This window comes from Malus domestica, chromosome 16 (genome assembly GCF_042453785.1).
Source record: "Malus domestica chromosome 16, GDT2T_hap1".
Taxonomy (NCBI): domain Eukaryota; kingdom Viridiplantae; phylum Streptophyta; class Magnoliopsida; order Rosales; family Rosaceae; genus Malus; species Malus domestica.
Window position 1 is genome coordinate 1,258,552 of NC_091676.1, and position 27,380 is coordinate 1,285,931.

The 27,380-nt window shown below is 41.6% G+C and overlaps 1 protein-coding gene and 1 pseudogene across 1 annotated transcript; both read left to right on the forward strand.

The window, feature by feature from the left end:
• Positions 1-7,450: 7,450 nt before the first annotated feature.
• LOC103411907 (nuclear pore complex protein NUP155-like) lies at positions 7,451-19,629 on the forward strand (annotated as a pseudogene).
• Positions 19,630-20,226: 597 nt separating this feature from the next.
• LOC103444574 (protein VAC14 homolog) lies at positions 20,227-27,139 on the forward strand. The gene is made up of 20 exons (XM_008383524.4): positions 20,227-20,732; positions 20,825-20,938; positions 21,082-21,147; positions 21,703-21,792; positions 21,873-21,992; positions 22,116-22,144; positions 22,233-22,375; positions 22,472-22,566; positions 22,755-22,841; positions 23,007-23,114; positions 23,204-23,295; positions 23,491-23,572; positions 23,814-23,879; positions 24,749-24,864; positions 24,980-25,100; positions 25,348-25,509; positions 25,625-25,753; positions 25,895-25,963; positions 26,185-26,484; positions 26,656-27,139. Exons 1-20 carry the CDS (start codon positions 20,643-20,645, stop codon positions 26,758-26,760), a joined length of 2,184 nt encoding a protein of 727 aa, XP_008381746.1. The 5' UTR covers positions 20,227-20,642; the 3' UTR covers positions 26,761-27,139.
• The last annotated feature ends 241 nt before the right edge of the window (positions 27,140-27,380 follow it).

Consider the following 27,380-nt stretch of genomic DNA (forward strand, 5'->3'; position numbering starts at 1 on the left):
CAGGCTTGGTCAAGCGCGATACAAACCATGTAGTAAGAGTCCCCCAAGTCGCCGAGCTAGGGGATTTGCTGAAAGAGGTGACAGACAAGGTAAGCAATCAGAGCTCCGGCTGATTGTTCACCTTCTCCCCATCTTGCAGCAGCATGAAGGATAAAGAGAAGAAAAATGAGAAGAGATGATATGAGATACTTTTGCTTTTGAAGAAGTAACTTTCCACAGGCTTATTCTTGAACTGAGCTGGAGGGTTTTCTGGTTTCCTCCAGAGTATAAGGCCGACTGAAGAATTTGAGGGTCAAAACAAGTCCATCAAATCTAGAGTACGTTCGACCCTGCTGATATGGGATACTTTTGCTTTTGACAAAGTAATGGATGGATCGGCACGTGTGCTGTTACGCTTGTCTCCACATGCTTCCTTGTATCCTTCGCACTTGCCCTATCTGTTCCTCAAGCAGATGCGGTATCTTCCCTGGCAACATAAGATGTTGAAGATGAGTACTCGAGAGCAATGCCAGGTAAGTAATCAGGTAAAGGGTTCCAGGCTGTCAGTTCCTGGCTGGGAGCTTGATTTCAAGTGCTGACTGATTGCTCTCTTTCTCCTTGTCTTGCAGGTAAAAACAAGGCCAAAGGAAAAGACAGGGAAAAAGCATGATATGGGATACTCTTGCTTTTAACCCTGATGATATGAGATATTCTTGCTCTAGTATAGCTTGTTTGCAGAGGTATTATCGGGGGGAAAGAAAGCTGAATATTTCGAAAGGCTTCGTTGGGAGTGCCCTCTCAGATATGAGGAAGGGTTGAGCATTTTTGCAGGTCTGCCTGTCCGTTGGGGATGGAGGTCGACATATATAGGAGTCTCCCTAACAACAAGTAGTAATGCTATTCCTTTACCCTGCTTGGTCATAGCACGGTAGTGGGAGCTGCCAGCTTCACATGTTTTAACTCTGTCAGAGCACTTTGAAAAAGTGGTATGTGGTATCTGGCTCTCGAGATTCGGAGAACGATGCTTCTTCGATTTTTGAGAAAGCAATCATGGTGGGGGTCTGGCTCTCGAGATTCGGGGAGCAGTGTCTCTTCGATTTTTGAGAAAGTAATCATGTTGGGAGTCTGGCTCTCGAGATTCGGAAGGCGGTGCCTTTTCGATTTTGGAGTAAGCAATCTTGTTGGGAGTGTTTTCTCGGATTTGAGTAAAGGTTGGGCATGTTTGCTAGTCTACCTTGCCACGAAGCACGGAGGTTGACACACAGGGACTTTCCAATTATCCAGCAGTGGTACTGTTCCTTTACCCTTGTGGGTAATAATATGGTAGCTAGACCTTCAAAATTTATGTGTCTAAACTTTGTTAGTGCTGTTTCTTTGCTATTCTTTTACCTTTCTTGGTCAGAGCGATGTAGTGGGAGCTGCAAGCTTCACGTGCTCAACTTTGGCAGAGACTTTGACAAAGTTATCTGTGGTACCCATGAGCTATTGTTGCGTGTGGGAAGTGGGTGATTGAACAGTAAGATTCATGTGCTTTCTACTTCACCAGAAGTCTTCGACAGAATGCCCATAATTTCCGCAAAGCTGAGTGTGCGTGTGACAGGTGCTGACAAGGCTAGAAAAGAAGGTGCCTCTTCGATTTCTGAGATCGGCCCTCGTGGTCTCTGAGCAGCCCAGCTTTTGAGAAAGCGAGCGCCTCTTCGATTGATTCGGAGAACGATGCCTCTTCGATTTTTGAGAAAGCAATCATGCTGGGGGTCTGGCTCTCGAGATTCGGGGAGCAGTGTCTCTTCGATTTTTGAGAAAGTAATCATGTTGGGAGTCTGGCTCTCGAGATTCGGAGGGCGGTGCCTCTTCGATTTTGGAGCAAGCAATCTTGTTGGGAGTGTTTTCTCGAATGTGAGTAAAGGTTGGGCATGTTTGCTAGTCTACCTTGCCACGAAGCACAGAGGTTGACACACAGGGACTTTCCAATTATCCAGCAATGGTACTGTTCCTTTACCCTCTCTTCGATTTTTGAGAAAGTAGTCATGTTGGGAGTCTGGCTCTCGAGATTCGGAGGACGGTGCCTTTTCGATTTTGGAGCAAGCAATCTTATTGGGAGTGTTTTCTCGAATGTGAGTAAAGGTTGGGCATGTTTGCTAGTCTACCTTGCCACGAGGCACAGAGGTTGACACACAGGGACTTTTCAATTATCCAACAGTGGTACTGTTCCTTTACCCTTGTGGGTAATAATATGGTAGCTAGACCTTCAAAATTTATGTGTCTAAACTTTGTTAGTGCTGTTTCTTTGCTATTCTTTTACCCTTCTTGGTCAGAGCGATGTAGTGGGAGCTGCAAGCTTCACGTGCTCAACTTTGGCAGAGAACTTTGGCAAAGTTATCTGTGGTACCCATGAGCTATTGCTGCGTGTGGGAAGTGGGTGATTGGACAGTAAGATTCATGTGTTTTCTACTTCCCCAGAAGTCTTCGACAGAATACCCATAATTTCCGCAAAGCTGAGTGTGCGTGTGACAGGTGCTGACAAGGCTGGAAAAGTAGGTGCCTCTTCAATTTCTGAGATCGGCCCTCGTGGTCTCTGAGGAGCCCAGCTTTTGAGGAAGCGAGCGCCTCTTCGATTTCTGAGATCGGCTTTCGTGGTTTTTGAGCAGCCCAACTTTTGAGAAAACAAACACCTCTTCGATTTATGAGATCAACCCTCGTGGTCTCTAAGCAGCCCGGCTTTTGAGAAAGCAAACGCCTCTTCGATTTCTGAGCAGGCGCCTCTTCGATGTCTGAAGCTCCGTCGAGTGCAGCTTTTTATAGGGCTGGCATTAAGTTCCAAATCACACTTGAATCTCCACCAGTAGAAGCTCCATTCTTGCACTTCTAAGATCTTGATTTGTCCGACCTCTTCTCTCTTCAATACCTTTGAAAATGTCTGGCCCCTCCGACCGTCGTTTTGACTTGAACCTTGTTGAAGAGGCAGCCCCGCCTTCTCCAGACAACATATGGCGCCCATCCTTCGTCTCCCCTACTGGTCCTCTTACCGTTGGGGATTCCGTGATGAAGAATGATATGACCGCTGCGGTGGTGGCCAGGAACCTTCTCACTCCCAAAGATAACAGACTACTTTCCAAACGGTCTGATGAGTTAGCTGTTAAGGATTCACTGGCTCTCAGTGTTCAGTGTGCAGGTTCTGTGTCTAATATGGCCCAACGCCTATTTGCTCGAACCCGCCAAGTTGAATCATTGGCGGCCGAAGTGATGAGTCTCAAACAGGAGATTAGAGGGCTCAAGCATGAGAATAAACAGTTGCACCGGCTCGCACATGACTATGCTACAAACATGAAGAGGAAGCTTGACCAGATGAAGGAAACTGATGGTCAGGTTTTACTTGATCATCAGAGATTTGTGGGTTTGTTCCAAAGGCATTTATTGCCTTCGTCTTCTGGGGCTGTACCGCGTAATGAAGCTCCAAATGATCAACCTCTGATGCCTCCTCATTCTAGGGTTCTGTCCAGTACTGAGGCTCCGAATGATCCCCCTCCGATGCCTTCTCTTTCTGGGGCTCTACCGACTGCTGAGACTTCTCCTAAGCAACCTTTGTGAAGGCTCCATCTTGTTTGTTTATTTTGACTCATGTATATGTACATATTTGTAGCTTATCGGGGATATCAATAAATAAGTTTTCCTTCATTTCAACGTATTGTGTTAAATACACCAAAGCCTTCTTCGCTAAGTTCTTTGAATTTTCTTTTGTTGAAGCTTGTATGTTGAAGCTTTCTGAGTGGAGCATGTAGGTTGGGGTAGTGTTCCCTTAATTTTTCGAGTGCGGAAAACTTCTCGGTTGGAGACTTGGAAAATCCAAGTCACTGAGTGGGATCGGCTATATGAATCTTAGAACGCCATTGTGCTCGGTCCTGTGTCATGTCCTTCGTTAGATCCAAGTACTCTAAGTCTTTTCTTAGAGTCTCTTCCAAAGTTTTCCTAGGTCTTCCTCTACCCCTTCGGCCCTGAACCTCTGTCCCATAGTCGCATCTTCTAATCGGAGCGTCAGTAGGCCTTCTTTGCACATGTCCAAACCACCGTAACCGATTTTCTCTCATCTTTCCTTCAATTTCGGCTACTCCTACTTTACCCCGGATATCCTCATTCCTAATCTTATCCTTTCTCGTGTGCCCACACATCCAACGAAGCATCCTCATCTCCGCTACACCCATTTTGTGTACGTGTTGATGCTTCACCGCCCAACATTCTGTGCCATACAGCATCGCCGGCCTTATTGCCGTCCTATAAAATTTTCCCTTGAGCTTCAGTGGCATACGGCGGTCACACAACACGCCAGATGCACTCTTCCACTTCATCCATCCAGCTTGTATTCTATGGTTGAGATCTCCATCTAATTCTCTGTTCTTTTGCAAGATAGATCCTAGGTAACGAAAACGGTCGCTCTTTGGTATTTCTTGATCTCCGATCCTCACCCCTAACTCGTTTTGGCCTTCATCTGCACTGAACTTGCACTCCATATATTCTGTCTTTGATCGGCTTAGGCGAAGACCTTTAGATTCCAACACTTCTCTCCAAAGGTTAAGCTTTGCATTTACCCCTTCCTGAGTTTCATCTATCAACACTATATCGTCTGCGAAAAGCATACACCAAGGAATATCATCTTGAATATGTCCTGTTAACTCATCCATTACCAACGCAAAAAGGTAAGGACTTAAGGATGAGCCTTGATGTAATCCTACAGTTATGGGAAAGCTTTCGGTTTGTCCTTCATGAGTTCTTACGGCAGTCTTTGCTCCTTCATACATATCCTTTATAGCTTGGATATATGCTACTCGTACTCCTTTCTTCTCTAAGATCCTCCAAAGAATGTCTCTTGGGACCCTATCATACGCTTTTTCCAAATCTATAAAGACCATGTGTAAATCCTTTTTCCCATCTCTATATCTTTCCATCAATCTTCGTAAGAGATAGATTGCCTCCATGGTTGAGCGCCCTGGCATGAACCCGAATTGGTTGTCCGAAACCCGTGTCTCTTGCCTCAATCTATGCTCAATGACTCTCTCCCAGAGCTTCATTGTATGACTCATTAACTTAATACCCCTATAGTTCATGCAATTTTGTACGTCGCCCTTATTCTTGTAGATAGGCACCAAAGTGCTCGTTCGCCACTCATTTGGCATCTTCTTCGTTTTCAAAATCCTATTGAAAAGGTCAGTGAGCCATGTTATACCTGTCTCTCCCAAAACTTTCCACACTTCGATTGGTATATCGTCTGGGCCTATTGCTTTTCTATGCTTCATCTTCTTCAAAGCTACAACCACTTCTTCCTTCCGGATTCGACGATAAAAAGAGTAGTTTCTACACTCTTCTGAGTTACTCAACTCCCCTAAAGAAGCACTCCTTTCATGTCCTTCATTGAAAAGATTATGAAAATAACCTCTCCATCTGTCTTTAACCGCGTTCTCTGTAGCAAGAACCTTTCCATCCTCATCCTTGATGCACCTCACTTGGTTTAGGTCCCTTGTCTTCTTTTCCCTTGCTCTAGCTAGTTTATAGATATCCAACTCTCCTTCTTTGGTATCTAGTCGTTTATACATATCGTCGTAAGCCGCTAACTTAGCTTCTCTGACCGCTTTCTTCGCCTCTTGCTTCGCTTTTCTATACCTTTCACCATTTTCATCGGTCCTCTCCTTGTATAAGGCTTTACAACATTCCTTCTTAGCCTTCACCTTTGTTTGTACCTCCTCATTCCACCACCAAGATTCCTTTTGGTGTGAGGCAAAGCCCTTGGACTCTCCTAATACCTCTTTTGCTACTTTTCGGATACAACTAGCCATGGAATCCCACATTTGGCTAGCTTCCCCCTCTCTATCCCACACACATTGGGTGATTACCTTCTCTTTGAAAATGGCTTGTTTTTCTTCTTTTAGATTCCACCATCTAGTCCTTGGGCACTTCCAAGTCTTGTTCTTTTGTCTCCCTCTTTTGATATGTACATCCATCACCAACAAGCGATGTTGATTAGCCACGCTCTCTCCTGGTATAACTTTGCAATCCTTACAAGTTATACGATCCCCTTTCCTCATTAGAAGAAAATCTATTTGTGTTTTTGACGACCCACTCTTGTAGGTGATCACATGTTCTTCTCTCTTCTTAAAGAAGGTGTTGGCTAAGAAGAGATCATATGCCATTGCAAAATCCAAGATAGCTTCCCCATCCTCGTTTCTCTCCCCAAAACCATGGCCACCATGAAAACCTCCATAGTTGCCTGTCTCCCTGCCCACGTGTCCATTTAGATCTCCTCCTATAAATAACTTCTCCGTCTGAGCAATTCCTTGCACCAAGTCTCCAAGGTCTTCCCAAAATTTCTCCTTCGAACTCGTATCCAACCCTACTTGAGGTGCGTACGCACTAATCACATTGATAAGTTCTTGTCCTATTACAATCTTGATTGCCATGATTCTATCTCCTACCCTCTTGACATCTACAACATCTTGTGTCAAGGTCTTGTCCACGATGATGCCAACACCGTTTCTCGTTCTATTTGTGCCCGAATACCAAAGTTTAAACCCTGAGTTTTCTAGATCCTTTGCCTTACTACCAACCCACTTAGTTTCTTGTAGGCACATAATATTTATCCTTCTCCTCACCATAACTTCCACTACTTCCATAGATTTTCCCGTTAAGGTTCCTATATTCCACGTTCCTAAACGCATTTTGCTCTCTTGAACTCTACCCTTCTGTCCTAGCTTCTTCACCCTCCCCCGTCTAATAGGATCAAAGTACTTCTTTTGTGTGTCCCGTGTAAAGTTGATAGGAGCATATGCTCCCAAACAACTTTGAGTGGAGTCGTTCGAAAAGAAGTTTCTACGGCCCCTTTGCTCATTTAACACTGCATCCGGGTGCCGATGGAGATACAGCGACCCTTGCTCACTTATCACTGTGCTCGGGCCACACAGCGCGCCACTTACGGGTGACGCCCTAGCTTTAGCGCGATTTTGTTCTGGATTCATTTTCATAAGGATTCGACGTGATCATGGAGTGCCGGCTGTCGACTACCTGACGCCCTCCCCCTCCTCCTTTATCCGGGCTTGGGACCGGCAATGTAAAATTACATAGGCGGAGTTACCCAATTAAAAATAAACAAGCGGCTAAAATTCTTACATGTTTTTAATATAATCATTTGACGATTGTACGAGATACATATATTCATAGTTCATCCTAATAATAGAAGTCCTATGTGTTTTTTTTATTTTTATTTTTTTAAACAAACGATATTATTTACACTGAGAGAATGAGTGAATGAGCTAACAATAATCCAGTTCAAATTCGATTTGATAATCCAAATCCATGTTTAATTATGTAATAATAATCTTCCATACCATAACTGCGAGACCCATGAAAATCAGGCTGAACCGGATCCTCCGGTTTATTCCAAAGCAGCTTTTAAATTGCCCGCCACAAAGAAAGCCTCCCCAAAACCCTATTTTACAATCGTAGCCGTGTGAAAATTTTGCTCCCGAATTCAAGACTTCCCCGTTTGGTTCCCGAGAAAGGGAGGGAAAACCGGCTCAACATTTCAGTTTTACCTCCCTGGAAGAGTTTCAATCTCTCAAATTTGCCCGTTCAAAGTGCTAGGGTTTCGAACGCCATGCCCTGGGAGGATGAAATCGTTATGCGCGATGTCACCCATGCGGGCCTCGTCGTCGGCGACCGCATTGGCCGTGAAGTCGCGTCGCAGCTCGATCTTGAAGAAGCCCTAGAAGCTTCCCGATACGCCAGTCACCCCTATTCTACTCATTCCAGAGAGGTAATTTCCGTAATTTATGCGAATTAAAAGCTTCGATTTTTGTGGTAGAAGTTTTATATTTAGGGCTCAGATTGCAAGGTGTTAGTTTTAGGCTCATTGTTTCTCTTGTAAGATTTACGCCTTGGTTATTCGTATGGCTGCATTTGATCTTTGAGAAGTATATATTCCCAAGTATAATTGCATACCAATTATTGTTAGTATAACCTTGAACTGGATCATTGTTCTTGAACTGAAGCATCGGCATTAACTTTGTACTTGGTAATGATAGAACTTCTTGAATTTATTGTATTTTTTTTGGTTATTCAGCACTACCGCACTGGTGGATCACTAAGTGTATTATTCAGTTCTATTCTCCGAAGCTTTACAATGATGTTTACCTCCATTGCAGTGGCCACCTTTGGTTGAGGTGGTGGATAATTGGGAGTTGCCTCTGGTACTTATTGAAAGATACAATGCAGCTGGTGGGGAAGGAAATTCATTACGTGGGATATTTCCCGAGATTCGTAGGGCATGGGCATCAGTAGATAGCTCCTTGTTTCTCTGGCGTGTCAACAAGTGGTGAGTGTATAGTCAAATGATAATACTACTAATAGAAAAACTATGAAAGTAAAGAATTTCAAGGTGTGGATATCATAACTAGCATCATACTTGTAGCTTTTTGACCACTGGTCCATGGTTTTCATCTCCACACTTTTGATTAAATCTCTCTGACATTCTCTATTTATCAGGGATGGACAATGTCCGGAATATAGTGGGGAGGATCAAGCTATTTGTGCTATTGGCCTTGCTAAATCTAAACCTGGTGTTTCATTGAAGCTATTCAGTATCTTTTGATTTTAGCAACCCCTGTTGAGGTATGTTGGTTATTATCTGGTTTATTTTATGTCTATATTCCCATAGGTACAATTCCTACAACTGAAAACTGAATTCCAGGCATTGCCCAGTTGATCCCACATAGATTGTGGTGTTAAGATTAATTGCTGCTTTAGAATTTCATTTCTTACTTTTTTCCTGTGAAGTTAGTGATGACTGCTTAAAATTATTACCAGGGGGTATACATTGCTTTTAATTATACTTAGATATTTTTATAAGTTGGATTACTAAGACATACTTGTTTATCTAAACTAAGGATAGAGTTTTCCCTAAGCAAGTTGGTGGTCGCAGTTCGAGTCTTGGAAAAAACAATCTGGAGACATGGGTATGGCTTGGCAGAAGTCTCCAGTATTGGTCTGCCTCTCTCTTTAGAAGATATTTAACTTGCGAATTGAATATTCAGTAATAATTAGGTACAAATTTTTATTTTTCTGTTTTTGACTTCATTGACTCTTGTTTAAGCTGTATCTTCTTTTTGATACTTGCCATCAAGGGTTTCTTTTAATTTGTAGCATAGAACTTTTAACCATTTCTAGGTTGAAGTTTGTAGTTTTCCTTAATGGTCTCTGCCTTTTATCAGTTAAATCTTGTAGGAGTATGTTGCTCTGGAGGGGCTGATGGCACAGATCCATATGCAGAGGTCTCACTACAGCCATTGCCAGAGTATACAGTACCATCTGACGGAATCACAATGACATTTATCACGTGTACTGACAAGGGTCGTATTTTCCTTGCTGGGCGTGATGGGCACATTTATGAGCTACATTATACGACTGGATCAGGCTGGCAAAAGCGTTGTCGGAAAGTTTGTCTGACTGCTGGTATAGGAAGTGTTATTTCAAGGTTGGTTGGACTATCTTATTTTTTTCCCTTCTTTGTCTCCATAAATGGGGGTAAGGCTAGCCGACATTCACCTCTCCCAGACCCTGCGTAAAGCGGGAGCCTTGTGCACTGGGTACGACGACGACGACGACCTTTGTACTCTTCAAAGTTATAATTATGCTGGTGGTTTTTCCAATTTCCACCTAAAAGTTTGAAGTTGGATATTCTTTTCAAAGATAACATATTAACAGGACACGTTTTTTTTTTTTTTTTTCAGATGGGTAGTACCTAATGTTTTTAAGTTTGGAGCTGTTGACCCCGTTGTTGAAATGGTTTTTGATAATGAAAGACACATCCTGTATGCACGGACTGAAGAAATGAAACTTCAGGTGTATATTGTGGGGCAAAATGCTGATGGGCCATTGAAGAAAGTGGCAGAAGAAAGGAATCTGATAAATCAGAGGGATCAATATGGGGGTAGACAATCAACTGGACCTAGAAGTTCAAATCGATTGACAAAGTCATCAATAGTCTGCATATCACCATTGTCTACACTGGAATCCAAGTCTCTACACCTTGTTGCTGTTTTGTCAGATGGCAGAAGGATGTATCTTACCACTTCTCCATCTAGTGGTAATCTTGGTGGGTTCAATACAAACCATTATAAACCTACATGTTTAAAAGTTGTGACGACAAGGCCTTCTCCTCTGCTAGGGGTCAGTGGTGGACTTGCCTTTGGAAGCATGTCTCTTCCGGGTAGATCTCAGAACAATGATCTCTCCCTAAAGGTTGAGGCAGGACATTATTGTGCTGGTACTCTTGTCCTTTCTGATCATCTCCAGCAACCACATCTTCTCTTCTCATTGTGAGCCGCGATTCAACCGCACAGTCAACTGGGTTAAGTACTTCAGGGATAAGTTCAAGGAGTTCTCGGGCATTGCGGGAATCCGTATCTTCTTTACCAGTTGAAGGACGAATGCTTTCTGTAGCAGATGTTTTCCCCTTGCCTGATACTGCAACAACCGTACTGTCCCTATATTCAGAAATTGAATACGGTGGATATGAAGGCTTGGATGAGTCCTGTGAAAAGGTATCTGAAAAGCTTTGGGCCAGAGGAGACCTTTCAATCCAACATATATTGCCAAGGAGGCGCGTTGTTGTTTTCAGTACTATGGGAATGATGGAAATAGTTTTCAATCGACCTGTGGACATTCTGAGGAGGTTGTTTGAGGCCAACACCCCCAGGTCAATCTTAGAAGAATTCTTCAATTGTTTTGGAGCTAGTGAGGCTGCTGCAATGTGTCTAATGCTTGCAGCTAGGATAGTACATTCAGAAACTCTTGTAAGCAATGTTGTTGCACAGAAGGCGGCTGAAGCTTTTGAAGACCCAAGATTAGTTGGGATGCCACAACTTGGGGGTAGCAGTGCATTATCTAGTACTAGAACAACTGCTGGGGGATTCAGCATGGGGCAAGTTGTTCAGGAGGCTGAGCCTGTGTTTTCAGGTGCACATGAAGGGCTCTGTTTGTGCGCTGCAAGGTTGCTATTTCCTCTGTGGGAACTTCCTGTCATGGTTATAAAGGGTGGTTTAGGTTCTGCAGATATTACTATGTCAGAAGATGGGTTAGTCGTATGCAGACTGTCTCTTGAGGCTATACAAGTCCTTGAAAACAAGATTCGTTCGCTAGAGAATTTTTTGAGGTCCAGAAGGAGCCAAAGGAGGGGACTTTATGGTTGTGTTGCTGGTTTAGGAGATCTGACTGGTTCTATTCTTTATGGAGCTGGTTCAGAATAAGGTGGTGGTGACCGTGGTATGGTGAGGAACTTATTCGGTGCTTACTCAAGGAACACTGAGTCCGGTGAAGGTGGTATGTCTAATAAAAGGCAGAGATTACCATATAGTGCTGCTGAACTAGCAGCAATGGAGGTAGTTTTCTTATATATTTAATGTACCAAGGTGTTTGTTTATACAGTCCTTTTTCTTTCCTTTTCCTAATTTTTATTTATCTTTTATCCTACAGGTGAGGGCAATGGAATGCATCAGGCAGTTAATTCTTAGATCCAGTGAAGCCCTGTTTCTGCTCCAGCTTCTTTCACAGCACCATGTCACACGCCTGGTTCAGGGGCTTGATGCTAACACAAGACATAAATTAATTGGAATGACATTTCATCAGTTAGTTTGTTCGGAGGAAGGTGACCACCTTGTGACAAGGCTAATATCTGCACTTGTGGAGGTACTGCAATTTTACTTTTAACATTGAGGAATCTCACTTTGGCAAAATTTCCTTTTCTTTCCCTTGCTTGTTTATCAGGTTTATTTATTTATTTATTGCAACTCTTCATTCTGATATTTTCTTGTCATTCATTGCTCCAGTATTATACCGGTCCAGATGGCAGGGGGGCAGTAGATGATATTAGTGGGAGATTACGGGAAGGCTGTCCAAGCTATTATAAGGAGTCTGATCACAAGTTTTTTCTAGCTGTGGAGTGTCTTGAGAGAGCTGCTGTAACTCCAGATCCTGAGAAGGATAGTCTTGCTAGAGAAGCCTTCAATTTCTTAAGTTCCAGAATCTGCTGATTTGCGAACTGTTTGCAAACGGTTTGAGGATTTGAGGTCAATTTCTTGGGACTAAACCCAGTGCTGCCCAGTGCTGTTTTGTTTGGTTGTCTATACTTAGGTCATTATGTCTTAGACCTAAAATTGATTATGTTGCAGGTTTTATGAAGCAGTGGTTCGCTTGCCTTTACAAAAGGCACAGGCTCTTGACCCAGCTGGTGATGCTTTTAATGACCAAATTGATGCAGCAGTTAGAGAGCATGCACTTGCTCAACGTGAACAGTGCTATGAGATTGTCATCAGTGCATTGCGTTCTCTGAAAGGCAAGCCTTCTCAGAGGGAGTTTGGTTCTCCTTTGAGGCCTGCTGCACGATCTGTCCTTGATCAGGTCTCTCGGAACAAATATATTTCCCAGATTGTTCAGCTGGGCATTCAGTCCCCTGACAGATTATTTCACGAGTATTTATATCGTGCTATGATTGATTTGGGCCTTGAAAATGCATTGTTGGAGTATGGAGGTCCTGATTTGGTGCCATTTCTAGAAAGTGCTATTTCTGGGGTAACATCGGCCGGTTCTCCAATTGGTCACTCAGGAACAAGCATCCCATCCCATCAAGCCAAATATTCTGAACTGTTGGCACGGTATTATGTCTTGAAGAGGCAGCATCTGCTTGCAGCTCGTGTATTACTGAGACTGGCAGAGAGGCGCTCAAATGACACGGTGGATGTTCCTGCTCTAGATCAGAGGTTAACATATTTGTCCTTCTTTAGTTCTCACTGGAGACCCGAGTTGTTGTGGTGCCTTTTCCAAACACTCTATCAGGGTTTTATATTTACCACAAAATATAGCTAAATAGTTTGTGATGTTTTTCTTTGGGTCTCTTTGTGTTTGTGTTGGGAGTTTTTAGTGCAAGCCGTCATCCTAAGTAATGATTTTTGTCAATTCCAGGTATCATTACCTAAGCAATGCAGTCCTACAGGCAAAAAATGCAAGTAACAATGATGGCATGGTAGGTTCTGCTCGAAGTGCTTATGATGATGGGTTGTTAGATTTGTTGGAAGGAAAGCTTTCTGTCCTTCGTTTTCAGATAAAGATCAAGGAGGAACTTGAGGCTTTTGCTTCCAGGATAGAAGCTTTGCCTGATGCATTGGAGCCTGTCCAAAGCGGAACTTCTGGTGATGCCAATCTTGCAATTATTGCACTAGAAAAGGCCAAGGAGCTATCATTAGATTTAAAGGAAAATTAATGAAAAGGGCTTGAAAACTTTGAGTTTTAATGATAAGGACAAAATAAAGGGTAAAGTGAATAGTACTAGGATTGACTTTTTAGTGTAAAAATGTGGTTTTTCGTTAAAGTGAACACGTACACAAAATGGGTGTAGCGGAGATGAGGATGCTTCGTTGGATGTGTGGGCACACGAGAAAGGATAAGATTATGAATGAGGATATCCGGGGTAAAGTAGGAGTAGCCGAAATTGAAGGAAAGATGAGAGAAAATCGGTTACGGTGGTTTGGACATGTGCAAAGAAGGCCTACTGACGCTCCGATTAGAAGATGCGACTATGGGACAGAGGTTCAGGGCCGAAGGGGTAGAGGAAGACCTAGGAAAACTTTGGAAGAGACTCTAAGAAAAGACTTAGAGTACTTGGATCTAACAAAGGACATGACTCAGGATCGAGCACAATGGCGTTCTAAGATTCATATAGCCGATCCCACTCAGTGACTTGGATTTTCCAAGTCTCCAACCGAGAAGTTTTCCTCACTCGGGAAATTAAGGGAACACTACCCCAACCTACATGCTCCACTCAGAAAGCTTCAACATACAAGCTTCAACAAAAGAAAATTCAAAGAACTTAGCGAAGAAGGCTTTGGTGTATTTAACACAATACGTTGAAATGAAGGAAAGCTTATTTATTGATATCCCCGATAAGCTACAAATATGTACATATACATTAGTCAAAATAAACACACAAGAGGGAGCCTTCACAAAGGTTGCTTAGGAGAAGTCTCAGCAGTCGGTAGAGCCCCAGAAAGAGAAGGCACCGGAGGGGGATTATTTAGAGCCTCAGTACTGGACAGAACCCTAGAAGGAGGAGGCATCAGAGGTTGATCATTCGGAGCTTCATTACGCGATACAGCCCCAGAAGACGAAGGCAATAAATGCCTTTGGAACAAACCCACAAATCTCTGATGATCAAGTAAAACCTGACCATCAGTTTCCTTCATCTGGTCAAGCTTCCTCTTCATGTTTGTAGCATAGTCATGTGCGAGCCGGTGCAACTGTTTATTCTCATGCTTGAGCCCTCTAATCTCCTGTTTGAGACTCATCACTTCAGCCGCCAATGATTCAACTTGGCGGGTTCGAGCAAATAGGCGTTGGGCCATATTAGACACAGAACCTGCACACTGAACACTGAGAGCCAGCGAATCCTTAACAGCTAACTCATCAGACCGTTTGGAAAGTAGTCTGTTATCTTTGGGAGTGAGAAAGTTCCTGGCCACCACCGCAGCGGTCATATCATTCTTCATCACGGAATCCCCAACGGTAAGAGGACCAGTAGGGGAGACGAAGGATGGGCGCCATATGTTGTCTGGAGAAGGCGGGGCTGCCTCTTCAACAAGGTTCAAGTCAAAACGACGGTCGGAGGGGCCAGACATTTTCAAAGGTGTTGAAGAGAGAAGAGGTCAGACAAATCAAGATCTTAGAAGTGCAAGAATGAAGCTTCTACTGGTGGAGATTCAAGTGTGCTTTGGAACTTAATGCCAGCCCCTATAAAAATCTGCACTCGACGGAGCTTCAGAAATCGAAGAGGCGCCTGCTCAGAAATCGAAGAGGCGTTTGCTTTCTCAAAAGCTGGGCTGCTTAGAGATCACGAGGGTTGATCTCAGAAATCGAAGAGGCGTTTGCTTTCTCAAAAGTTGGGCTGCTCAAAGACCACGAAGGCCGATCTCAGAAATCGAAGAGGCGCTCGCTTTCTCAAAAGCTGGGCTCCCCAGAGACCACGAGGGCCGATCTCAGAAATCGAAGAGGCACCTACTTTTCCAGCCTTGTCAGCACCTGTCACACGCACACTCAGCTTTGCGGAAATTATGGGCATTCTGTCGAAGACTTCTGGGGAAGTAGAAAACACATGAATCTTACTGTTCAATCACCCACTTCCCACACGCAACAATAGCTCATGGGTACCACAGATAACTTTGCCAAAGTTCTCTGCCAAAGTTGAGCACGTGAAGCTTGCAGCTCCCATTACATCGCTCTGACCAAGAAGGGTAAAAGAATAGCAAAGAAACAGCACTAACAAAGTTTAGACCCATAAATTTTGAAGGTCTAGCTACCATATTATTACCCACAAGGGTAAAGGAACAGTACCACTGCTGGATAATTGGAAAGTCCCTGTGTGTCAACCTCTGTGCTTCGTGGCAAGGTAGACTAGCAAACATGCCCAACCTTTACTCACATTCGAGAAAACACTCCCAACAAGATTGCTTGCTCCAAAATCGAAGAGGCACCGCCCTCCGAATCTCGAGAGCCAGACTCCCAACATGATTACTTTCTCAAAAATCGAAGAGACACTGCTCCCCGAATCTTCGAGAGCCAGACCCCCAGCATGATTGCTTTCTCAAAAATCGATAAGGCATCGTTCTCCGAATCAATCGAAGAGGCGCTCGCTTTCTCAAAAGCTGGGCTGCTCAGAGACCACGAGGGCCGATCTCAGAAATCGAAGAGGCACCTACTATTCTAGCCTTGTCAGCACCTGTCACACGCACACTCAGCTTTGCAGAAATTATGGGCATTCTGTCGAAGACTTCTGATGAAGTAGAAAGCACATGAATCTTATTGTTCAATCACCCACTTCCCACACGCAACAATAGCTCATGGGTACCACAGATAACTTTGCCAAAGTTCTCTGCCAAAGTTGAGCACGTGAAGCTTGCAGCTCCCACTACATCGCTTTGACCAAGAAAGGTAAAAGAATAGCAAAGAAACAGCACTAACAAAGTTTAGACACATAAATTTTGAAGGTCTAGCTACCATATTATTACCCACAAGGGTAAAGGAACAGTACCATTGCTAGATAATTGGAAAGTCCCTGTGTGTCAACCTTTGTGCTTCGGGGCAAGGTAGACTAGCAAACATGCCCAACCTTTACTCACATTCGAGACAACACTCCCAACAGGATTGCTTGCTCCAAAATCGAAGAGGCACCGCCCTCCGAATCTCGAGAGCCAGACTCCCAACATGATTACTTCCTCAAAAATCGAAGAGACACTGCTCTCCGAATCTCGAGAGCCAGACCCACAGCATGATTGCTTTCTCAAAAATCGAAGAGGCATCGTTCTCCGAATCTCGAGAGCCAGATACCACAGACCACTTTTTCAAAGTGCTCTGACAGAGTTAAAACATGTGAAACTGGCAGCTCCCACTACCGTGCTATGACCAAGCAGGGTAAATGAATAGCATTACTACTTGTTGTTAGGGAGACTCCTATATATGTCGACCTCCATCCCCAACGGACAGGCAGACCTGCAAAAATGCTCAACCCTTCATCATATATGAGAGGGCACTCCCAACGAAGCCTTTCGAAATATTCAGCTTTCTTTCCTCCCGATAATACCTCTGCAAACAAGCTATACTAGAGCAAGAATATCTCATATCATCAGGGTTAAAAGCAAGAGTATCCCATATCATGCTTTTTCCCTGTCTTTTCCTTTGGCCTTGTTTTTACCTGCAAGACAAGGAGAAAGAGAGCAATCAGTCAGCACTTGGAATCAAGCTTCCAGCCAGGAACTGACTGCCTGGAACCCCTTACCTGATTACTTACCTGGCATTGCTCTCGAGTACTCATCTTCAACATCTTATGTGTCCAGGGAAGATTCCGCATCTGCTTGAGGAACAGATAGGGCAAGTGCGAAGGATACAAGGAAGCATGTGGAGACAAGCGTAACAGCACACGTGCCGATACATCCATTACTCTGTCAAAAGCAAAAGTATCCCATATCAGCAGGGTGGAACGTACTCTAGATTTGATGGACTTGTTTTGACCCTCAAATTCTTCAGTCGGCCTTATATTCTGGAGGAAACCAGAAAACCCTCCAGCTCAGTTCAAGAATAAGCCTGTGGAAAGTTACTTCTTCAAAAACAAAAGTATCTCATATCATATCTTCTCATTTTTCTTCTCTTTATCCTTCATGCTGCTGCAAGATGGGGAGAAGGTGAACAATCAGTCGGAGCTCTGATTGCTTACCTTGTCTGTCACCTTTTTCAGCAGACCCCCTAGCTCGGCGACATGGGGGACTCTTACTACATGGTTTGTATCGCGCTTGACCAAGCTTGAAACTACAAGTAAGCTTCAAGTGAAATTGATACATTACCTTGTGCATCTCCACCAGTTAAAGATACCACCCCTGGATGGAGGAAGAGTACTTCCAGAGAAGATGCCACATCTACCTATGAGACAGATAAGGCAAGTCAAGACGACACCACACTCCGATACTTAGAAGTTTCGTGATTACGAGATCATTCTCCCACAATATTTCCTAATGTCATTTGTACTAAATCATTCACTTGTACTCACTAAAGGAGAGCTTGAACCTATGTACTTGTGTAAACCCTTCACAATTAATGAGAACTCTTCTATTCCGTGGACGTAGCCAATCTGGGTGAACCACGTACATCTTGTGTTTGCTTTCCTATCTCTATCCATTTATATACTTATCCACACTAATGACCGGAGCAATCTAGCGAAGATCACAAAAAGCGACCGTTTTCGCTACCTAGGATCTATCTTGCAAGAGAACGGAGAATTAGATGGAGATCTCAACCATAGAATACGAGCTGGATGGATGAAGTGTAAGAGTGCATCCGGCGTGTTGTGTGACCGTCGTAGGCCACTGAAGCTCAAAGGAAAATTTTATAGGACGGCAATAAGGCCAGTGATGTTGTATGGCACAGAATGTTGGGCGGTGAAGCATCAACACGTACACAAAATGGGTGTAGCGGAGATGAGGATGCTTTGTGGGATGTGTGGGCACACGAGAAAGGATAAGATTGGGAATGAGGATATCCGAGGTAAAGTAGGAGTAGCCGAAATTGTAGGAAAGATGAGAGAAAATCGGCTCCGGTGATTTGGACATTTGGACATGTGCAAAGAAGGCCGACTGACGCTCCGGTTCGATGATGTGACTACGGGACAGAGGTTCAGGGCCGAAGGGGTAGAGGAAGACCTAGGAAAACTTTGGAAGAGACCCTAAGAAAAGACTTAGAGTACTTGGATCTAACGGAGGACATGACACAAAACCGAGCGCAATGGCGTTCTAGGATTCATATAGCCGACCCCACTTAGTGGGAAAAGGCTTTGTTGTTGTTGTTGTTGTTGTTGTTGTCAATCACTCTGTTATTTCAAATTGCACCGTACTGCTTAATGAGTTGGGGAAATCTCGTTTTCATTTATAACTGAATTTTTGCTTTTCCTCTGCTGCACACAGATATGTCTAGAAATGCTATACTTTGCATACTATTCTGGTGATGATGATAGTAGCATCGTACGGGAGACTTGGGCTAGATTGATTGATCAAGCTCTTTCAAGGGGTGGCATTGCTGAAGCTTGTGCAGTTTTGAAGAGAGTTGGTTCTCACATTTATCCTGGAGATGGAGCTGGTTTACCCCTAGACACATTGTGTCTACACCTCGAGAAAGCTGCAATGGTATATTGGAGAAACTCACACGCACAAACTCTAACTCATATATGGGGCACAAGTAGCTATAGAAGTTTGATTACTTAAAAAATTAGAGTTACGTGATTTTTTATTTTTTTTTGTTTCATGTCTTTGTAGGATCGACTGGAATCAGGGGTTGAATCGGTTGGGGGTGAAGATGTGGCAAGGGCTCTTCTTGCTGCATGCAAGGGTGCAACTGAGCCTGTATTGAACACTTATGACCAACTGTTGACGAGTGGTGCTATTTTGCCTTCACCAAACCTTAGGTTACGCCTTCTCCGATCAGTGCTAGTAGTACTGCGAGAGTGGGCAATGTCTGTGTTTGCACAGAGAATGGGTACTAGTGCTACTGGAGCTTCGTTAATTTTAGGTGGAACTTTCTCGATGGAGCAAACCGCAGTCCTCAACCAAGGGGTTCGAGATAAGATCTCAAGTGCAGCAAACAGGTAAGCATTTTCTTCGCTAAACATCGTTAAGAGTTTCAATCTATGATTATGTTCCGAGGTTAAGTTCTTTTGTTCCTGCTGTACGTGAAATTTCAGGTATACGACGGAGGTACGAAGGTTGGCCCTTCCGCAAAGCCAGACTGAAGCTGTTTACCATGGCTTTCGAGAACTCGAAGAATCGCTGAAAAGTCCCTTTTCCTTTGATCGGTTTTGATTGTTCATTGTACCATATACAGTGTACGAAAATTTTCTTTTTACTTACAACATTTTTTTCTTTTAAATTATGTTGTAATTTTCTGCAAAAGCGATGCAGCGATGAACAAGGAATGACACTTTAGTTTTTTTTGAACAATTTTTTTTTCTTTTTAAAGAAAATAAACTCAAATTACATAGTGTTCTAAAAAAGTACTTAAAAAAATAAAGCACTTTTCCGTGTTCATGTTGCACTTTTAGATCTTGGGCCTCGTGATACAATATTGGATTTAGATTTTGTTATTCAATTAAGGAGAGTGGTTAAAAATTTGTAATACAAGTTATTTCGTAACATCATATAATTATTATAAATTTACTTTAAAGATTTCGACAGAATAAAATATTATTTAGAGCTTTAGATTTGTGGGTCAATTTATCTTAATGATTAAAAAACTAATCTGAAGATAATATTTTAATAAATACACTGAAAATGGTTTATTATTCAACTAAACTTAAAATAGTTTACTTATAAGGAGCGTTAAATTTTATGACCAAATTTGTTATTTTTCTTTGTATTACGTCAATGTACCATCTGATGTGACATGAAGTTAAAAATTACAACTCATAGTCAACAAGATAAAAGAATTAAATTGTTAGATTAAGTCGTGATTAGGCAGATTTGGAATAAATAATCGTTGATGAACTAGTAGAGAAACCAAATACAGACATTTTCAGCCGATCATCCATCATCATCAAAAAACGAGGGTACATCCGTCTTTTCGACCAACAACCAGATTTCCAACCTCCGTTAGCAGCACCTCCCGAGACCGCCCCCACCCCCAATAGTCAATACAGAGAGAGAGAGAGAGAGAGAAAAAAAAAAAAAAAAGAAGAGAGAGAGAGAGAGAGGACTGCCACGACTGAGACTAGAAGGCACAGACAAACAGCCCAAAAACCAAATAAAGAAATAAAATATTAGAAATTATAAGCGAAAAAAAGAATACGAAAACCAAAGCAAAAACTTCCGTAGAAATTTTGCGTAGCAGTTTTCTTCAATTTCCGATTCGTTTCAAATTTCTGCAGATCTGATTTTCCACCGGAGTTATCGGATTCCTGAAGTCTTGGATTCCGGCGAAAACCCTAGAGAAATGTTCCGATTGGAGCAGGAGAAGATCCGGAAGAATTTGACGCCCGAATTCTGTGTGCTTCGATCGGTGAATTCATTTATTTGAAAAAATTGTAATTCCTAGGGTCTGACATGGCCGACGCTCTCTCGGTGATTCCCGCGGGCGTCCTCCGCAACCTCGCGGACAAGCTCTACGAGAAGCGCAAGAATGCCGCTCTTGAGGTCTCCTTCTTGCATCGATTCGTTATGTTGCTAGGTTTTCGAGTTGTTGCAATTAGATCTTGAAATTGTATTTTAATTTGTTTCGTGTGCAGGTTGAGGGAATAGTGAAACAGCTCACGAATGCCGGGGATCACGATAAGATTACGGCTGTGATCAATTTGCTCACTACGGAATTCACTTACTCGCCGCAAGCGAATCACCGGAAGGTATTGGTGTTGGTGTCAATTTCAATTTGCCAGTTGGTTGTTTTATAGACTAATTTGAAGTTCAATTTGTGTGCTTATCCTTTTCCATGTTGTTAAAGTTTCAAGTACACGGATTTTGAATATATTTGTTGAATTTTGTATAGGGAGGATTGATAGGATTAGCTGCTGCAACAGTTGGGTTGACCATTGAAGCGGCTCAGCATCTTGAGGTAAGGGTTTGGGTACACATTGATCGATTTTTAATTTACCAAAAAAGGGTATAGATCCTGGATATGTGTGTAATTAAGTTTCCCAAGTTAGTTATAGCAAGGGTTACAGATAGGATACTTAGTTTTGCTAATTAAAATTAGCAATTAACATGGGCACAGTGTGCTAGTCTTTCACTCTAGATGACTAAATCACTGCTTGTTAACCCACCATAATGTTGTTTTGTGGAAGATGCAATCAAACTAAGATGAGGATAACTAAGCTTGATGAACCTAAGTGAATTATCAAAGATTCATTTAGAAATATTTGTAACTTGTAAACTTGTAAGTCTTTCAAAAGTTATCTTAATTGAATTGAATGCCCGCTGAATATAGTGGATTTACATATAAGCCTAAAACGAGTAGTGATTTGTTGCGGGAAGCATGATGCCAAAGTTTGGATCTTCTCTTTCTGAAAAGTATGAGTTTCATAGCTATAATATGCATTTCTGACTTGATTTAAGTTACAAATTCTTCTTGGTGTTGAATATTTCTTCTGCTTCTGATTCACCCTGCCAGCAAATTGTGCCACCTGTGCTTAATTCCTTTTCGGACCAAGATAGCAGAGTTCGTTATTATGCTTGTGAGGCGCTATATAACATTGCAAAGGTGGCTGAATTTTTAACTTATTATTCTGTTTTTCTCACCTGGCCTTGATTTAATTTAATTTGATTTTTACTGGCTTGCAGGTTGTAAGAGGAGATTTTATCATATTCTTTAATCAGATATTTGATGCCTTGTGTAAGCTTTCAACAGACTCGGATGCTAACGTACAAAGTGCTGCTCATCTTTTAGATCGGCTTGTAAAGGTACATAAACTTCAAAATATAGGCTTTTGTCTACCCCTAAAACATCAGATTTTCTCAATTGTTTGTCTTCAAAATAGGCATTTATTTCTGTTATATTAACTTCAACTTTTTATTTGGAAGCAGGATATTGTTACTGAAAGTGATCAATTCAGGTAATATTCTTGATCTGGATTTGTCTCTCAAAACATTCTTACAACACTTACAATGTACCTTTGTTTTAATGTTCTTTCCCTTTCACAGCATTGAAGAATTTATTCCACTGTTGAGGGAGCGTATGAATGTCCTGAATCCCTATGTTCGTCAGTTTTTGGTTGGATGGATCACTGTCTTAGACAGTGTTCCAGATATTGACATGCTGGGATTTCTTCCTGATTTTCTTGATGGTAATTGTTTATACTATGAAAGATTGATGTGCTTCTCTCATTTCTCATCTTTTCCGATAATTGCATATGAACTCACAGTTTGCTTATAAATCTCAGGCTTGTTCAATATGTTAAGTGATTCAAGCCATGAGATTAGGCAACAAGCTGATTCAGCACTTTCAGAGTTTCTCCAAGAGATCAAGAACTCCCCAGTAAGACTTCTAACTGTTGATGAACCAATCCTGCAATGATGTTTGTAGTATGTGTTTCACTATTTACTTTTTTTTAGAACCTGTGCCAGTCTTTTCCATATGATCAGTTTTCTTCTTTAACTGAATTGATAAAAGTATATATCTTGTTCATTTGTAATTTTCTGACTCGAGCAGTGCTACTCTTGAAGTCTGTAGATTATGGTCGCATGGCTGAAATACTGGTACAGAGGGCTGCTTCACCGGATGAATTTACTCGGTTAACAGCTATCACATGGGTAAGTATGAGTAAACTAGAGAAGTATTTACTCATTGGTATCATTGTCCTCTGGTATTCTTATAAATAAAAATAAAAAAGGCTTTTCTCGATATTCAGAAAGATAACTAGTCTGTTTGACCTGTATTATATTGAAAGCCTTACACATGTGCTTTCTGCTGTGCAGATAAATGAGTTTGTAAAACTTGGTGGGGACCAGCTTGTTCCCTATTATGCTGATATTCTGGGAGCGATTTTACCCTGCATATCTGATAAAGAAGAGAAAATTAGAGTGGTAGGTTTATTCTCCTCTTCCTATATATCTGGTTTCACTGCTTCAACATATTTCCTCCACTGAACTCCTTTTCCCTCTCTCAACTAAAGGTTGCTCGTGAAACCAATGAGGAGATTCGTGCCATTAAGGCTGATCCAGCTGAAGGGTTTGACGTTGGAGCAATCCTCTCTATTGCAAGGAGGTGTAGTTTTTCCACCAAAACAAGCTTGGGTTATATGTTTTTAGAATTTACCTTTTTTATTTTATGGGTATAAATAGGGCTTCAGTTTGTTGTGGAGCTGCTGTCCATTCGGAAGTTGGGTTTTATATTTTTATGATAAAACATTTATTATGCTTAATTTTTTTTTGTATTGATTTGAGAATATTTTCTGATCAGGCAATTATCTAGTGAATGGGAGGCTACTAGAATCGAAGCACTGCACTGGATTTCAAACCTTTTAAACAGACATCGCGCTGAGGTAATTTAGCACTTCTTGAGTTGTTTGTACGTCCAGTTGCTTGATTGTTTCTTACCTGTCTTCCCATAATGTTTAATCAAGGGAGGAGGTACCATAACTGGGTTAATAGTTAGGAAATTTCTCTAAATTCTGATTTTTAGTTAGCGTGGGCAATGTTTCTTTGTCATATCATAGGTTACTGTTATGAGGGCCTGTATTTTTTCTATTAGAAATATATGATTTTAAAATTTCCTTGAAACAGGTTCTAACTTTTCTGAACGACATATTTAACACCCTTTTGGAAGCGCTCTCAGATGCTTCTGATCAGGTAATCCTTTTATTCTGATGGATATTTTTCTCTTATTGTTCCAAGTTATATTTTCTATTCTTTCTTTGGTTGCAATTTCATTTAAGGTGTTATTGTCAACTCCCACTGTTTCTGTATTTTGGCACTTGTTATCTTCAACATATAATTCATGTGGATCCTTCGATTTGTTGATTGACTATTACTTAAGGTTGTCAGAGGAAAAAAGATGATTGAAAAACAATACTGCTAAGCGAAAGCTATTCTAAACTTATATTTCCAATAGTGATGGTTACAATGAAATGGACTTGGTGTATTGTGTTTGAAAATTGGCTTTTTGAAATATGGTAAGAGAATTTTAAGTGATTATTCTAAGAAAGTTCCTCCGTGTTTGAAGTCATAAAGGTTGTAGTCCCCCTCAGGTAATTAAAAGGAAATTTAATATTCTTTCAATTATTTATATTTATTTTGGTTTCAATTATTGATATTGGCCATAATGTGTTTGAAGTCGTAACATTTGTTCTGTTTGGTTCAACCCTTGAAGTTATGATTACTGTCAGTTGTTTTGTTAATGGGCTACGATGTCATGCACCAAATAATAGTGTTGTTACTTTCGTTCATTCTCTCTCTGTGCTTTGCGATTATCATCTGCTGACTTAACTATATTATACTTTTCTTTCTTAGTTACTTACTTGTCCAGAGGCATTTTGAACTTTGTAAAAATAAAGTTATTCAGTTATCGTGTAATATTTCATTTCCAATTATGGGCTTTAGCTGTCTCCTAGTATGCTAGAATGAAGGTTATTTATTGCTTTATGGTGTCCAGAAACATGCATGAAAAGCTAACTGACTCCATGTGTGTATCTAATGTTGCAAGTCTGGATTATGTCCAGGTGGTTCTCTTGGTCCTAGAAGTTCATGCATGCATAGCAAAAGATCCACAACACTTCCGCCAGCTTGTTGTGTTCCTTGTGCATAATTTTCGTGTGGATAACTCTCTTCTAGAAAAGTGAGTCTCTCCCTCTCCCTCTCTCCTCCCTCCATGTGCTGTAGCTAATTTTAAATCTGTGATAATATGTTTCTTGTTTTAACTCCGGTCCTTATTTTGTTTTCCTTTCCCCAAGACGTGGTGCGTTGATTATTCGCCGACTTTGTGTGCTTTTAGATGCTGAAAGGGTCTACCGAGAACTGTCTACTATACTAGAAGCAGAGTCAGACCTGGATTTTGCATCTGTTATGGTTCAGGTTGTTATTTATCACACTACTTAGAGCAACATGTGCATGAGTGACCCAAATGGAGCAACGATCGCATGTGACATGATAAATGAGCTCGTACATTGTATTGCCCAGAATTAAAATGTTTTTCTCCTGACTGAGGCATTTAAAAAGACCAATTTTATTGTATACTTGTGTTCTTTATTCAAGAGTTCTTTCTTCTGTGTTCTGTCTAGCCTAATCTTTTTTTATCCCTGTGTTCCTTTTCCTTGTTCAGGCTTTGAACTTGATTTTACTTACATCGTCCGAGTTGGCTGAGCTTCGAGATCTTTTGAAAAGATCACTTGTGAATCCTTCTGGGAAGGACTTATTTGTTTCCTTATATGCTTCATGGTGCCACTCACCCATGGCAATTATAAGCCTCTGCTTATTAGCTCAGGTGAGGCTCTAGAGCTTTGTCACCTATGGTCACCCCTTTCATTTAAAAATCTGTGTTTGCGTGTGAGCATTGGATTTCTTGTCCTGAACATGTCGTGTTGTTTTTTTCATGACAGACATATCAGCATGCGAGTACTGTGATTCAGTCTCTGGTGGAGGAAGATATTAATGTCAAGTTTTTGGTCCAGCTGGATAAATTGATTCGGTTACTAGAAACTCCAATCTTTGCGTATCTTAGATTACAGGTGCAGTATTGAAATGCTTCTCTTTTTCTTAGCATTGGAGTCCTCCTGTGGCATCCGTCATGTTTACCCTCATCATTTTGTGTTTGCTTTCTCAAACTGGCATGAGTTTGAGTGCCTGAGCTCGTATTTTGATTCTTGCAGCTTCTTGAACCTGGAAGACATATGTGGTTGTTAAAAACCTTGTATGGTCTTCTGATGTTGCTTCCTCAGGTATAAACTAAGCGTTCTTTTTATGCTATTTAAGGATAATTTTGATTGTGTGCCAAATTGTTTTCTGGTGGTATTCAGTAATTAAACTATCATTAAGCATGAACAATTGAGATCAAACCCTAGTATTTTGAAACTCCTTCAATCTGTGCACTGCAAGAATTTTTGTTTTTGTGATTGATATTTGTTACGTGTTTTAAGTTTCATTTGATGCTTCATTGCAGCAAAGTGCCGCCTTTAAAATTCTACGGACGCGTTTAAAAACTGTCCCTTCATACGCATTCAACAGTGAGCAACTCAGACGAACTTCTTCAGGGAATCCCCATCAGATTATACCTCACATGCCAAGTTGTTCGCAGATCATTGAAGACGGGGACATAAACCAGGACAGTAAGAGTTCTCATAATGGAATAAACTTTGCTTTAAGACTACAGCAGTTTGAGCAAATGCATCAGCAACATCGTCAGCATGCAAAAGTGCAGGCACAGTCACACAGTACTTCCACAGCTTCTTCAACACCGAAGGTTTGTTGAGTTTCTTCCATTTGGGAAACATTGCTGTTGAGAAAAATAGATTTCGATGAGTGTTTTCAGCATATGTTTATTTGAGGGCCGTATTGGTAGGCAAGATTCGTTATCGTTATATATGTAATAGGGTTTTGTTGGAATTACATTGCTGCCTTGTTGTACATGCAGGATGTGCAAAGACCTGAAGAACAAAGCCATAGCCGATCGCCTTCATCAGATGTGAATAGGCTTCCTTCCAGATCTCGGAGGGCCCCGGGGCAGTTACAATTATAACGTTGCTGCACCTAGACAGTGGCCGAGGCGATATTGTACTCATCTGAGGAAGGAGGAAGCGTAGGAGCCGTGGATGACGGGATCTGGTATAGTTTGTAAAATTGTATATCTTAGTAGTTTGTTGTTAAAACTCATGGAGGTTGGGATGGTAAAAATTGGGTTTCGAATTGAGTTGAGCTCAGCTGTAAGCTCGAGCTATTCTTTCGGACTTGTGTAAGCGAGCGGGGATGCACCCCTACGTGGTTGTGTTATTTTTTTATCGAAAACCACGTGGGGGTAAGAAAGGAGGGAGGTATTTCATTTAGAAGATTCAGTTTGTTTTCTTAATACCCACCTGTTACAGCAGTCTTATAAATGTCGAGAGCTACTTCTTCTTGTACACCTTTGATCTGATCCTGAATTTTTTTTTTTTAAAAAAAAATGAGAAAGAAAAAAATATATAGTTTAATGTCTAGTATTTATTTTTAATCGATCGATGCACTATTGTTTTCGCCAAACTCTGTTTCTTGATTTCTTTCATTTCGTCGGCCAAAATATCTTGAAAATGATCTTCACGAATTCAGAGTGATGGTTTTAGTAGATTTTCTAAAAGGCATGTTAGTCAATTTTCTCCCAAAATT